The 15,195-nt window shown below is 40.3% G+C and overlaps 1 protein-coding gene and 1 pseudogene across 2 annotated transcripts in view; one reads left to right on the plus strand and one right to left on the minus strand.

Moving 5' to 3' along the window:
* Nucleotides 1-15,195, plus strand: part of Ptprb (protein tyrosine phosphatase receptor type B) — a 109,061-nt gene that overhangs the window by 60,333 nt on the left and 33,533 nt on the right. For both annotated transcript variants that reach the window (XM_042699172.1, XM_042699173.1), the window contains 8 exons: nucleotides 459-722; nucleotides 2,217-2,480; nucleotides 4,495-4,764; nucleotides 6,727-6,990; nucleotides 8,656-8,919; nucleotides 9,636-9,917; nucleotides 13,727-14,005; nucleotides 14,644-14,793. In XM_042699172.1, coding sequence (XP_042555106.1) covers nucleotides 459-722; nucleotides 2,217-2,480; nucleotides 4,495-4,764; nucleotides 6,727-6,990; nucleotides 8,656-8,919; nucleotides 9,636-9,917; nucleotides 13,727-14,005; nucleotides 14,644-14,793 — 2,037 coding nt within the window. The remainder of the gene's footprint in view (nucleotides 1-458; nucleotides 723-2,216; nucleotides 2,481-4,494; nucleotides 4,765-6,726; nucleotides 6,991-8,655; nucleotides 8,920-9,635; nucleotides 9,918-13,726; nucleotides 14,006-14,643; nucleotides 14,794-15,195) is intronic.
* LOC122124436 lies at nucleotides 6,512-6,613 on the minus strand (annotated as a pseudogene).

Below are 15,195 nucleotides of genomic sequence, written 5' to 3' on the forward strand. Positions count from 1 at the left end.
CTTGAATTTTCTCTGTTTACTGATTTGTACATTGCATTCCTTTTAAGCTTCACTTGTATCTAACATCATTTGGACAAACTGTGGTTTATAATGACAGACTATTTATTGGTAGATAAAAGTGAGCAAGGTAAGGGAGTAAGAAGGCCCAATGTTCAACTTGTCTTCCATCTCTTCTTGCATAGAGGCATTAAAATTCCAGACTTCTCATTGTATCTTATGATTTAGATCATAACTCTTTTTGTAATTATATCCTACCAATGTGTAGCATCTAAGATTTATGTAAGGGAAAAATCACAATCTTAATAGGTGCTTCCGATTTTTTTCTTGTTTAATTGTGCATGAAGTAACTCAAGTGGTTTATTTGGAGAAAAGAGATGTTTTCCAGTTCCTTGAATGTGATTGCATAAGTAAATTTGATCAGGTTCTTCCCTGATGTGATTTCTCACTTTTCTCCCTAGTCCCAGAGCCTGTAAAGGATCTAACACTGCAGAACAGAAGCACTGAAGACCTGTACGTGACCTGGTCACCGGCTGATGGGGATGTGGACCAGTATGAGATCCAGCTCCTTTTCAATGACATGAAAGTATTTCCTCCTTTTCACCTGGTAAATACTGCAACAGAGTTTCGGTTTACCTCCCTAACACCAGGGCGCCAGTACAAGATTCTTGTCTTGACCATCAGTGGAGACGTACAACAGTCAGCCTTCATTGAAGGTTTAACAGGTAATTTGAAATACTGTTCTTGAACCCCAGTATGAATGGAGATGTATTTAACATAGTGGGTACCCCAAGTATTTTGACAAGATTTGAAGGAGTAAGAGATATCAAGAAGGAGAGGGTTATCTTGATAATGGTAATGATACTGTTCAAGCAAGATTAACAAAAGTGAAATACTTTGTAGGGGAGAAATAACATTGACTTGTATCTTGTATTTTAATTTAAAAAAACTTTTGTGGCTGTGTCCCTTCTTTGGAGATTTTTTTTATTTTATTTTATTTTTATTTTTTGTGAATATACTGTACAGAGGGGTTACAATTACATGGGCAAGATAATGAGTACATTTCTTATCAAGCATTGCAGCCTCCTCCTTTGTTTATCCTTCACATCCTTTCCCAGCCTCCCCCCGCCCCCCACTCTTTGGGAATTTTTAAACAATATTGCTATAATAGTTCATAGTTATTGGGGTTACCATGGGCTAGATTCACAACAGATCTTTTTATATCTGTATTTTGTTCAATATAAACAAAATTTTATAATTTGCTTATTATTACATAGGTAGTAAATAAGAAAACCAAGATTGGGATGGAAGCATTCTAACTAGCCCCTTTTATATTTCTACTCATTAGCCATAGTCTCTTTCTTTGTCTCTCTCTCTCTGTTTCTCGGTCTGTCTCTGTCTCTGTCTCTCTGTCTCTGTCTCTCTGTCTCTGTCTCTCTGTCTCTCTGTCTCTGTCTCTCTGTCTCTGTCCCTCTGTCCCTCTCTCTGTCCCTCTGTCTCTCTCTGTCTCTGTCTCTCTCTCTCTCTCTCTCTTTCTCTCTCTCAACTTCCTTCATCATCTGCGGTTTAAAAGTAAAGTAAAGCTGGATGCCAGTGGCTCACATTTATAATCCTAGCTACTCAGGAGGCTGAGATCTGAGAATCATGGTGCAAAGCCAGCACAGGCTGGCTTTGTGGCACTGTAGCTCAAGTGGTAGAGTGCTGGACTTGAACACAAAGAGGCTCAGAGACAACACCTGGGCCCTCAGTTCAAGTTCCACATCTGAAAGAAAAAAAATAAAGGAAAAATGTAAAAGTGACCCTTTTTCATGCATACTCTTTCAATAGATGGTGAAACATAAAAAGCATGAATTTTCCTTTGTGCTAGTAGTGGGGCTGAACTCAGAGCTGCTAGATCTTGCTTCACTTTTTAACTCAAGGTCACACCCTACCACTTGAGCCTTGCCCTCTCTTGTTAATGGGAGGTAACAGTCTCTTGGATTTACCTACCAGGGTGGCTTCAAACCACTATCCTCAGATCTCAGCCTCCTGAGTAACTAGGATTATAGGCATGAGCCAGTACTACCCAGCTGCAGGCCAATTTTTGACCATTTTTTTGACAGTACTATGGATGAAATGACCCCCTCAACACTGCGTGACAACTTTGTTTTTCCAGTTTTTCCCCCTACAGTTTTTTTTCTCTAAGTTGATTGCTTTTCACTTTCTTCTCTTTTCTTCAGTTCCTAGTGCTGTCAAAAATATTCACATTTCTCCCAATGGAGCAACAGATAGCTTGACAGTGACCTGGAGCCCTGGCAGTGGAGATATAGACTCATATGTGGTGTCAGCATTCAGGCAGAATCAGAAGGTTGAGTCCCAGACTGTCCCTAAGCACATCTCTGAACACACGTTCCACAGACTGGAGGCCGGAGAACAATACCTGATCACTATTGCCTCACTCAGTGGGTCCCTGAAGAACCAGGTAGATGCACTTGGACGAACAGGTAAGCACCTGTGACCTAGGGAGGTCCACAGTATACACTGCCCTGCGCGTCCCCACAATGGGATGGCGAATGGGCTTAGCTGTTCACAAATCAAAGTATTTCCAAATTTAAAATTCCCCAAGTATGTACACTTTGCTGTGGATTCAAGAACCTTTCTTCTTCTTCTTTTTTATTTTGCATTTTCTTTTTTTCATGGAGATTTTGCTAAACAAAAGGAAGGTCATTGTAAATGGCAAATCACTCATAGTATGTTATTTTAAAAACAAAAATAAATGACTACAATAGCCAGAAATGTAAAATGACACCAAATCATACTACCAAATCATAACCAATCAATGGTTATGATTTCCATCTTATAGATGAGGAAAGTAAAACTCAGAAAACTCAGGATACATTTACAAAGATAAATGAAATGAGATCTACAGCCATAATTCAAGTCTAGGTACATTTGGCACCAAACGTCATGTTCTAACTACAGTGATATGATCATCTCATGCCATTCTCATGACCATTCATGTAGTTGTGGGTTTAGGGCCTTCTATTTCATGCCCTACTATGTCTGTATTTCACTTGCATAGATGTGCTATAAATGTGTTGACAAGCTTGCCCTCATGTCCAAGCACTGAGTTCAACAAATCAGAATTCAGTAGCGAGATAGAGCATTGATGTCAAGAACTTCATAATCTAATAAAGAAATAAAAAATAAGTAAACCATAACTGTACAAAGTCGTAAATAAAAAATAAAGGTAATTTCAGGATGTTATAGGAAGAAAAAGAAGAGTTGGGCTGGCTTCCCAGAGACAGTAATATGTCAACAGAGACTAAGAAGTCTTCTAGGATATATATATATATATATATATATATATATATATATATATATATATATATATATATATATAGGAGAGGGTGTTGTGTGTAATTTGGTCCCAGCAGAAAAAGCAAAGTCCTAGAGAAGAGAGAAAGCTTAGCACAATTGAGAACCATGTGCTGCTTAATGTGCTAGAATAAAGGATGTGAGCCAGCTGGCCAAGCAAATCATGAAGAGCCTTGTATGCCTGGGTGAGGTATTGTAGAATTACAGAGAGCCACTTACATGTCCTTGACAAGGGAGTGCTGTGAGAATATGCTGGGTATGGTGTGGAGTATGAAGCAGTGGAAATAGTAAGACAAGGCTGTTGCAGTCAGGTAGATCAGAGATGCTTTTATCCTAAGGCAGTAATAGGAAAGAAGGGGAAGTAGACTGATTCAAAGGATACAGGATTTTAGACACAGACATTTTACGACTTGTGCTTGATCATATACAGAAGACAATGACAAGCTATTTGTGACTTGAGTCCAGACAGAGGAACAAAGGACAGTAAGAAAGCTGGCGGAGGGAGCTGAGCATGGTAGCACATGCATGATGTCTCAGCATTCAGCACTCATTGGGAGTCTAAGGCCAGCCTGGGTTACATAGCCAAGGCTCTGTCTGGAAACAAAAGAAAAGGAAAAGAAGAAAGTTGAAGATGGGAATGGGGAGTTCTAGTTGGGGCCCTTGGGTGTTGAGTGTCTGTGAAACTCGTAGGGAGAGAGATAATTTGCAAAACCAGGAGAGAGACTGGACACTAAGTTTAAATTTAGGAGTCATCCTTACGCTGGCAACAACTTAAACCATGGGATTATAGGCAGTCTTCTATGGAGATCATATAGAATGAGAAAAGAAATCTAGAATGGAAAGTATTATTAGTTAATACTATTAATTTGCCTTTTACATCAGAGTTGTAGGGAAAATATTATTACATGGTACTGCTTAAGTTGAAGCTGGAAGCTTTGACTTAAATTGTGTTGGAGATAAAAGTCTACACATGATACATAATTCAGTCATCCAAGCTGTTCATTGCAATGTAAGTTTGTTTAGCATGCTTACACCTTTTAGCTACACAGACGTGTTGTTGACTTAAGACTCAAGTGTTAAATCAGCTTTACCTGAACTGATATAAACTGAATCTTCTCCTTTCTTTCTGTTTCTCTGTAGTCCCAGCCTCTGTTCAGGGAGTAATTACAGACAATGCATACAGCAGTCATTCCTTAATAGTAAGTTGGCAAAAGTCTGTTGGTATGGCAGAAAGATATGATATCCTGCTTCTAAATGAAAATGGGATCCTTCTGAGCAACATTTCAGAACCAGCCACTGCAAAACAGCACAAATTTGAAGATCTAACACCAGGCAAGAAATACAAGATACAGATTCTAACTGTCAGTGGAGGCCTCTTTAGCAAGGAAGCCCAAGCTGAAGGTCGAACAGGTAATTATCACAACATAGTTTTTTCTACTCGCTATCTCATTGTTGGCTACTGTGTAATAATGTAAGATAAGAGGGGTAAAGCAATAATGGGAATGATGATTGTTTCTTGACATAGAAGCAACATTCACCATGACATAATGTTTCTATATCTTCTGAACTTCCTGTGCAGTCTCGCCCCACAGCTTTAGCCCATAATACACAATTATATTTCCCCTTAAAACTGGCTCTATTCCTTTTCTATACAATTGTCAGTTTACAATGCCAAAGTGTTGAAACAGCACAAATTTATTATTGTATATTTTTGAAGTTAGAACTCAAAATGGGACTAAAATAAAGGTGTCAGGTGTCGAGAGGGAGAATCTATTTCTTGCTCTTTTTTAGATTCTAGAGGCCTACCACATTCCTTGGCTCATGGCCCCTTCCAGCAATGGTATTATTACTTCAATCGCTGTATCTGTTGACATATCTTTTCTACTTTCTTACCTCACTTTTGTGGACTCTGTGCTAGTACTAAAAAAATAAAAATAAATAAACCTAAACAGCATTTTTTAAACACTGAAAAAGAAGTCATGAATTGAAGACAGTCCTAATAATTACAAAGAAAAATACTTAAAAATAAATTTACCACTGGTATCTTACAAGTTCCAAGGAATCAGCAACAACTCCACCAGCATTGTAGACACAGGTTGTTTCTAACAGTTGGCCAAATAGTTTGCAAAATCCTAGTGTGAACCTTTTATTTTTGGTTACCAGGTTATTAAGTTAACACAGGGTTAATTTGACTCCCTTGGGTATCTTTTATTTCTTTCTCTTGCCTAATGGCTCTGACTATGATTTCCAGAGAGCAGTGAGAATAAATATCTTGGTCTTGTTCCAGATCTTAGTAGAAAGTTTTCATCTTTTCCCCATTTAGTAAAAGGTTGGCTAAAACTTCCATATACACATACCCTTTATTATGTTGATGTATGCTCCTTCTTACCTAATTTATTCAGAATTTCTTTTTATCATGAAGAGTTATTCAATTGTATTAAATGCTTCTCTGTATCTATTGAATTAATAGTTTTTTTTTAATTTAATTTAATTTTTTTGTGAACATACTGTACAGAGGGGTTACAATTACATGGGCAGGATAATGTGTACATTTCTTATCAAGCATTGCAGCCTCCTCCTTTGTTTACCCTTCACATCCCTTCCCAGCCTCCCCCCACCCCCCCACCTAATCCTCCCTCCTCCCCCCCCCGAAATTAATAGTTTTTTAAATTAATAGTTTCAATATCCATAATTTGCAAACATTAGATTTCTTTGCTTTGGGGTCTCTAAGTCCCTGCTTTATTGACAAGAGGCAGGACTTGAGATGGGTGTGATTAGGGAGAAGCCATCATGAGTGCAGAGTCTGCCCCTTGTTGAGGGAAGCACGATTAGGAGTTTATTTAAACCCACAGCCACGAAGAGTGAGCTGCTCTCAATCTCCTTGTGTGTCTTCATAATCCTCCCCTTAAACTTGGCAAATCTCCACTTGTTTCATTGTAAGTCTTCTGAGTGACCAGGGAATTTGAACACAGACCTGCACAGAACTTCAATTGTGTGTTCCTTGTTCTCTAGCATGGTGTAGAATGGACATGACCACTTGGCCAATGTGACCCCCTAGCCACCATGCCCTGGGGCTTCCCTAACACACTTTGCTTCCCTGTCTAGAGCCTAAATTGGAAATAGCAAGATATCAGGGACTTGCAGGTACACTGGACAAGGCTATCTCCAACATCCCTAGGGGCAACCATGACCAGCAACAGGCTGTAGGCACTACTTGGGAGGCTGCTGTTTACAGCCATGGAAAACCAACATATTTCAAAACAGACTATGTATTCTAGACTGAGCGTATCCACCCAGATCTTAGTTACTCCTGGACTGGGTCAGGGACATGCCGCAATTTGACCTCATTCTCCCGCATCTTGATTTTTCCAGTCCCAGCAGCCGTCACCAATCTGAGGATCACTGAAAACTCCACTCGACACCTGTCGTTCAGCTGGACCACCTCCGAGGGGGAGCTCAACTGGTATAACATCTTTCTGTACAACCCAGACCGCACACTTCAGGAGAGAGCACAAGTTGAGCCACCAGTTCAGAGCTTCACTTTCCAGAACTTGCTGCAGGGCCGAATGTACAAGATGGTGATTGTCACTCACAGCGGGGAGCTGTCTAACGAGGCTTTCATATTCAGCCGAACAGGTGAGACCCAGAGCCCTGCAGGAATGACCATCCAGGGAATGGTCACAATAACATCCTCTGGCCCTGCCTTGATCTGTTATGCGTTTCCTCTTATCCAAGCTATATAATCACTAGCTTTATAGAAATTTGTGACCATCAGGCCTTTTGACCCACGTCAGATCTTTGATTTTCCACGAACATTCGTGTTCAATTTTTGCACTGGTTCCTGCTCTTTTCCTCTAACCGTTTGCTAGGGTTTGGTGAAAACTGAATTTGGCTCTTCTACTGGGTGACAAGCTGTGAAGGGAGATTTAACCCATGGTGGCTTGATTCAAGCTATGCCCTTCAGCTTCCTATATAAGAAGTCGATGGAGTGAAGGCAATTGCAAATTAAACAAACAGTAGCAAATTAAACAAACAGTAATGCTTCTGAATTTGAAACATAGAACTAGATAAAATGAAAGAGAGACATCTGTGGACTGCAAATAAGCAACAAAATTGCTTTTTTCCCCCAGAAATCGAGTTCCATTTGTCTGTTTTCTCTCACATGACATTAGTTTTTGAGTGTTTATGTGCCAGGCTCTGAGTTTGACTGGATATGATCAAGGAACTAGACAGACAATACCCCCGACCTCAGAAAGCTCTGAATCAGGGGAGAGAAGAGGCCAAGGCAGCAGATTCTAGAGGAAGGTGGTGTTGGGACACCTTAAATCCTATGAAATGAACAATATGTCGTGACATCAGCTTAGCAGGAAAAGACAATTTTATAAACAAAGAGTAAACATTTCTCTTTGCAGGTGAAGGGAGTTCTTTGAAGAAACTACCCCCCAAGATTATATAACAGACGTCCCGTTTGTCTTCTGGAAAGAATGAAAGAGCTGTGATAAGCTCATAGGACAAATGGAATTACATAGCTATTACCATTCACAAGCCAACTTGCCCTGTACACAAAGGGAGGTAAAGGATTACCTCCCTATTAATGTTTAATTATCCCCCTGCCCAGCACAGTAGTACATGCCTATAATCCCAGCATTTAGAAAGATAAGAAGATCATAATTTTGAAGTCAGCCTAGTCTGCACAGTGAGTCTTGACCTTAAAAAGAGAAAGTTCCCCAACAAGGAGCAACAGTCTCTATTGTCTAAAGAATAATAAAATGTAGGAAGTGGTGCTGTAGCTCAAGCGGTAGAGCGCTTGCCTTGAGTTAAAGAGCTGAGGGACAGCGCCCAAGCCCAGAGTTCAAGCCCCATGACTGACAAAAAAATAAAATTTTTAAAAAGAATAATAAAATGTAAATAAACATGATAGGCTGACTTACATAATGATAAAATTGTCAGAGATCATTGGTCAAACGAGGTGGAGCTGGAGTCATTTATGAACATTCCTTGGGTCTTTTATAAACTAAAACTCCTTGCCTAGTATTCATGATTTGTGAATATTTCTTTTCACCTGTTTATTAAGAAGTACACGGCCAGCTTCTAGACTGACCACTTGCTTTGTTTTCATTTATTTCACCTCACTATCCTACATACCTCATGATGTAAGGAACCTGAAATATACACAACTGGTTTCCCAATACTCTCCAATACACAGCTCACCTGTATGCCCACCATACCTTGTATTTTTATCTGTGGGCTAAAACACCTTCACTCTGTGTTGGATAGACCTGAGTTTTTCTTCTGTTTAAGTCCCAGCCACTGTGAGTCAACTGAAGGGATCCAACCGGAACCTGACAGACAGCCTTTGGTTCAACTGGAGTCCAGCCTCTGGGGACTTTGATTTTTATGAGTTGATTCTCTACAATCCCAATGGAACCAAAAAGGAAAATTGGAAAGACAAAGACCTGACAGAGTGGCGTTTCCATGGCCTTATCCCTGGCAGGAAGTACACGCTGTGTGTGGTAACTCACAGTGGAGATCTCAGCAACAAAGTCATGGGAGAGGGAAGAACAGGTAAGCCCAGGTCACCCATGATGAAGTATGGGTGGGAAATGGCTTCTAAAGATGTATTCAAACGATCACTTTCAGGATGCAAAATAAAATCAATAATGGTGAATAGCGAGTGTGTATCTAGTATATATCTATCCCCAGAACTTGCAAAGGCTAGAACATACTTTTGGTCAAAAAGACCTGGGTCCTTCGTTTAGCACTGCTACTTACCTGTATGAATCCAGGCCACTGACCATCTGTAAGCCTCAGTTTTCAGTTCTGCAAAATAGAGACAAATTGCATCTTCACTGTACTGCTCTAAATGTGCTTCCTGAGTGTTTTTGTGTCTTAGGCAGGCATAGATAATATATGTATGCCCTACTGGGGGCGATGAACAATATGATCTAAAACTGGGAATCATTTCCTATGAACTCCACCCACTTCTATTGCCCCCCAGATTTGGTGGAATCAAGACCTTCATACACTTGGAACCCGTTCAGGCCTATTCATGCTTGACAGCACCCTGGAAAGGAGGTTCTGGTAATGACTATTTTAAAAGGCATATCAAAACACTTGTATAGTTCCTTAAACATAGCAGATACAAAAGCTCCTACTATTGCTGTCATATTATCTCTTCTTACAATATACATTACGAGTAGGTCTGATGCCTCTCAGTGATCTTATTTGTGTATATGGTGGGTTCACAATTGTGTTATTTTTTCATTTTCTTTTACACACAGCCCCAAGTCCTCCCAGTCTTTTGTCATTTGCTGATGTTGCAAATACATCCTTGGCCATCACCTGGAAGGGACCCCCTGACTGGACAGACTACAATGATTTTGAGCTGCAATGGCTACCAAGAGATGCTCTCACTGTTTTCAACCCCTACAGCAACAGAAAATCAGAAGGACGCATTGTGTATGGTCTTCGTCCGGGGAGATCCTATCAATTCAGTGTCAAGACTGTTAGTGGTGATTCCTGGAAAACGTACAGCAAACCAATTTTTGGATCTGTGAGGACAAGTATGACCTGTTTGGTTACTCCTCAGTTTCAGGTGGAGTGAGAAGAAGTATATGTTCAATATCTTATTCCAATGGGGCTTAATTTGAATCCACATTTTTATTGGGGATTGGTTGGATTTAAGTTTAGGCAGAAGTCTTCTTAAAGTTCTTCAGACATTCAATATTCACAATGGACTATAAAGAAATTTCTGCCCTTATGGAATTAGGATGGGAAGTATTATTATGTAATGGATAATTAAATTTGGGGGGTAATAAAGGAAGTAACTGGCACATCAAAAGTGGATGTTAGGGGCACGTGGAACAACATAAGAAGTTCCTAGCAAAAAAACATATCCAAATTGAAACCTAGGGAGAAAGCAGACTTCTTCAAGGAGAGATTGGGGAAGAAGTGGAGAATAGAGAGAGTGAATGAGACATTGCAAAATTAGGAAGAAGAGAGAGGAATGTACTGACAAAGGAACAAAGAATGGGCTGGCCAATTGAGAGGATAAAGAAAATTATCATAAAATGTCTTATATTCTATGGTATCAACTTTGGACTTCATTCTGAACCAAGTAGAGCCAGTCCATATCAGCAGAGATAGCATAATCATGTTCATACTACAGAAAGTCACTCTTACTACATTGTAGATTATAGATTGATAGGGACAAAACTGGAAGCAGAACCACCAGTTACTATCCACTATGTATATAGCTTCCAAAATCAGATCATAATTCTTGGTTGAAGATTAGAAATTGAAGCAGGAAGTTGTTTCATTTCTTCAATCATTAATGCTCTGAATGGTAGAATCTGCACTCTACATCATATTCAAAGAACATTTTGAGATCAGATACCTGTATGTAATGATTATGAGTTTTAATTTATAACAGGCTTAGGCTGAATTTTGAGCTTATTTTAAGGCCATGTCAATTTAATCTGCAAAGCAGAATACCATAAACTGCTATCAAACTCAGAGCAGGACACTAAACATTTCACCTATTGCATCCTAATATTGGAGTCACCAAGTAAAACAACATAGTCAAGCACTGGATAACACAAAAAAAGAGACAGAGCAAAGTCAAATTTGGTCCCCAGTGGTTTCCCAAGTACTGGTACAGGACAATTGACAATGTACACCTCTCTTAGGCTGCAGCAGAAGTTGTTTTATCTCCTCAGAAGGCAGGTATCATAGAATGAGCAAGCTTAAACAGAACAAGATCATATACTGAGCTTGCAATGGGGAAAGCTAATAAATGGTGTCAAGTGAACAGTTCAATGCAGGCCATGTGGGCTCTTGGTCTCTTGTATAGAAAATGTTCAAGTCCCAAGATTCATTCTTATAGCAGCCAAGTAGGGGTTTGAAAGACTCAGTTCACAAGGCCAGCCCTTCTCAACAGCCCGCCAGGTGCTGAGTTCCAGAGTTCATAACAGTGCCAGTAGACGTGGTCTTGCACATCACATCCGGACTATTATATTTCACGCTTGGATGCTAGCATTGAAGAGAGGCATTGCCACATGAGGCAATTGTCCTCAAAGGAGGACAGTTGTCATAAAGACAGACTCAATGTATTGTTTCATAAAGAATGTCTAATGACATTTTTATTTTGAAAATTATATTAGGCTTGAGATTGACTGTGGGTGCCAGAAAACCCTACATCACAAAGGCTTAAATGAAATATATATTTAGAATTTCCACATAATTTCATTCTAATATTCAATTTCTCATGAGTGTGCTCTAACCTGGATGAATCATTTTGTTATTATCTTTTCATCTCTATATGTAAGGTATTCTTTTTTCTATCTCTATCTGTCCTCCTTAACCTTTTTTTCCAGAGACCTATATGAAGTATGAAATGATAAAAATGATACACATAAGTATAGGTTATTTGGGGTTTTGTTGGTATTGGTGCTGCTGTTGTTGTCTAACATTTTATCCTAGTTGGTGTTCTCTGAGCTTCTTGGATCTATAGCTTGGTGTGGGAAATTCTGTCATTCTGTGTCAAACCAATTTTCTGTTTCTTTCTTCCATATCTGGTAATCTCATTATGTCTATGTCCTCTTTCTGTTTTTGTCCGTTGGTCCTAGAATATTCTTTTCCTGGTTTGAAGGGTTTGGGGTTTCTTTGCATTAACCTTTGTTCTCTTTGCTTTTCAGCTTCAGAGGGTTCTCTGGATAGATCCTCAAGCTCAGAGACTCTCTTCAGCCACATCTAATCTCCTAGTCATCCTATCAAAGCACTTTTCACTTCTGTTACAGGGTTTTCAACTCATGCTTTTCTTTTGGGCTCTATTTTAGAATTCCTGTCTCTCTGCTTCCATTTTCCATCTGTTCTTACATGCTTTGTCCATTGGAGCCCTTTGCACAATAATGATTACTGTTTCAGATCCCTCATCTGTTCATTCCAGTGTCACTGCTATATTATCTGATTCTGGTTCTGGATGCTTCTTTAGTCCTACTTTAGTCTCTTCAAACTGTATTATTCTTTTACTATACCCTTTTTTGGGGGGGGGGCAGGGGTGAGCATTATGCTTACTAGGTAAAAACTCTACCACTTGAGCCATGTCCCAGACCTATAATTCTTTCCTTGATAACCAAAAACCAGTAACTATAGGTTTGGGGCAATGAGGTGGTTAAAAAAAGCAGGGGGGGAGGATATTTTGTAGCAAGTAGGTGGTGCCTCTGGACCATAAACTTCAACAAGTGTTTGTCCTGCTTTTTCATTGTACACTTTCCTCAGTTAGGTAGAATGACTGGAGGTATTTCCTTCCCCCGGGTCAGAGAGGCTTGACACATTATCAGCAGGTTCATCTTACTTTCGGCTCTAGTTCATTTAGCCTGAGGGCAGATCTTGTTAAGGATGGAGTGATAAGTTTTCTTTCAGAATGGTTCTTTTTCCCTTCTGCTGACAGAAATACAAAGAAATTCTTTTTCTCTGACATTTGATGTAAGAACTTGGTCAAGCTCCTAAAGCTAAATTCATGAAATATGGGGGCAGGGGGAGGATTCTCCAGTGAGTAGGTATACCCTTCAGGTTTTTAACTCTCAGACTTGTCCACTCTGAACTTCTAGTAATTCTACAATTGCAATTCCATTTTTCTCCCCCAACTTGTGTCAGCTACTCTGTCAGAAAAAAACAACAACAGCAACAACAAAACTTAAGCAACAATAAGCATCCAAGAACACCCCAGGAACCACAGTGCCTTCAGCACCTGAACATGGCACATAAAGCAGAAGGGGCCAGAATGGAGGAAGGAGACAGAAGTCAGGGCCTAGAGAACAGCAAGTCAGGAATACTGGTTCTTAATTTCCTCATTGGGAGGGCTCACATGTACTGAAGAATTACTAGGCCTGTCACTGTTGTAGGTGGCGATGTTTCAGTGTTTGAATGGCTGTAATCACCATTCTAAGTAGAAACTCCTAATCACCTCATTTCACAGATGGGACATGGAGAGGGGAAGTCACTTGCCTCAAAGTTCACTGCTGATAAATAAATGTGTATCCGGAATGGCTAAGCGGCACTTCTAACTTCCTCTTCCCCATCGTGTCTGATTTCTGCCACTTGATAGGGTGCTCCATGTGCATTTCCATTTCTAAACATCTTCTCAAGCTTGATAATTGTCTAAAGAGACAGAATTTTAATGTCTTAAAGTTTTTTTTTCCTTCTTTGAAAATGAATCTGACAGGCAGAAATTTCCTTAATAACCTATGGGAATTTTTTTTCCTCATAAAATAACCCAAATAAATGGTGGGAACTATTTACTTAAATCTCAGAGCAAGTTGAACCCAAGTGTCCAGATTTGCTGATCTGTCTCATACCTTGTCTCCTCTAGAGCCAGACAAGATACAAAACCTACACTGCCGGCCCCAGAACTCTACAGCCATTGCCTGCTCTTGGATTCCTCCTGACTCTGACTTCGATGGCTACAGCATTGAATGCCGAAAAATGGACACCCAAGAAATTGAGTTCTCCAGAAAGCTAGAGAAAGAAAAATCTCTACTCAACATTATGATGCTAGTGCCGCATAAGAGGTACCTGATATCCATCAAAGTACAGTCAGCTGGTGTGACTAGCGAGGTGGTGGAAGACAGCACTATCACAATGATAGACCGTAAGTGTCCCTGGACGGGATGGGGGAAAGGGGAGGAGGATTCTGTCACTGGAAGGGAGGGCTGCACACCTCTCTTTAGCATGTTCACCGCTGCTCTTCTGCATACAGTGCACCTGTAGATCACTCTGTCCTATTGTCACTTGGGGAAGAAGACTGACATGGATCCAAAAAATTAAAACATTTCTCTGGCAACCTGTACCTGACAGTCAATACCCTGACAGCAAACAAGTTATGTGATCTTACTGTATCTGGATGAGCTAGTATTTAAATCCTTTACTTTGCCTGATACAAATGGAACTATTTGACAATCTGATATTGCAACTTCAGGAACACTAACCCGGGAGCTAGCTGCCTCCTTCATGGCATTTCATGCGTCACCCTCAAATCCATTCTTCTGTTTGCTGCACTTCAGGAGAGAAGAAATTCTTGATTAGAAGCTAGAAACACTCACGTGTGCGTGTGCATGTGTACGCGCATGCGCGTACACACACACACACACACACACACACACACACACACACACACACACACACACGAGCCTGATGGAGATGACCAGAGTCCTTCCTGTCATTGACTTGTTGAAGAGGTGAATGCAGCTGTTGTGACTCCACTGGGTTCCTTCCTGTGTCCCTCTCCAGGCCCTCCTCCTCCACCCCCACATATTCGTGTGAATGAAAAGGATGTGCTAATTAGCAAATCTTCCATCAACTTCACTGTCAACTGCAGCTGGTTCAGCGACACCAACGGAGCTGTGAAATACTTCACAGTGGTGGTGAAAGAAGCTGATGGTAAGTTAGGATGGATTATGGAACTTTACTGGAAAACATAATTGCCTTTTGAAAGGTCATGTCTGGGCTCCTGTGATAAGTTTTTTGAAGTAGAAAAGTTACCTTTTATATCATTTTGTTTTCTTTGTGTGTCCATTAGATATAGATATGTAACAAATCTTCTCCAAAGCTGTCTTGGCAACAGATCCTAATATCCTTAGATTTTAATTGTTTTGTTTTGTTTTTTTTGGGTCCGGTCATGGGGCCTGAACTCTGGGCCTGGGCGCTGTCCCTCAGCTCTTCAGCTCAAGGCTAGCACTCTACCACTTGAGCCACAGCGCCACTTCCAGCTTTTTTCTTTTTGCTTCTGTGGTGCTGAGGAATCGAACCCAGGGCCTCAAGCATGCAAGGCAAGCGCTCTAC

Source organism: Dipodomys spectabilis, unplaced genomic scaffold (genome assembly GCF_019054845.1).
Source record: "Dipodomys spectabilis isolate Male_0828 unplaced genomic scaffold, ASM1905484v1 ptg000234l, whole genome shotgun sequence".
In the NCBI taxonomy this organism is placed as follows: Eukaryota; Metazoa; Chordata; class Mammalia; order Rodentia; family Heteromyidae; genus Dipodomys; species Dipodomys spectabilis.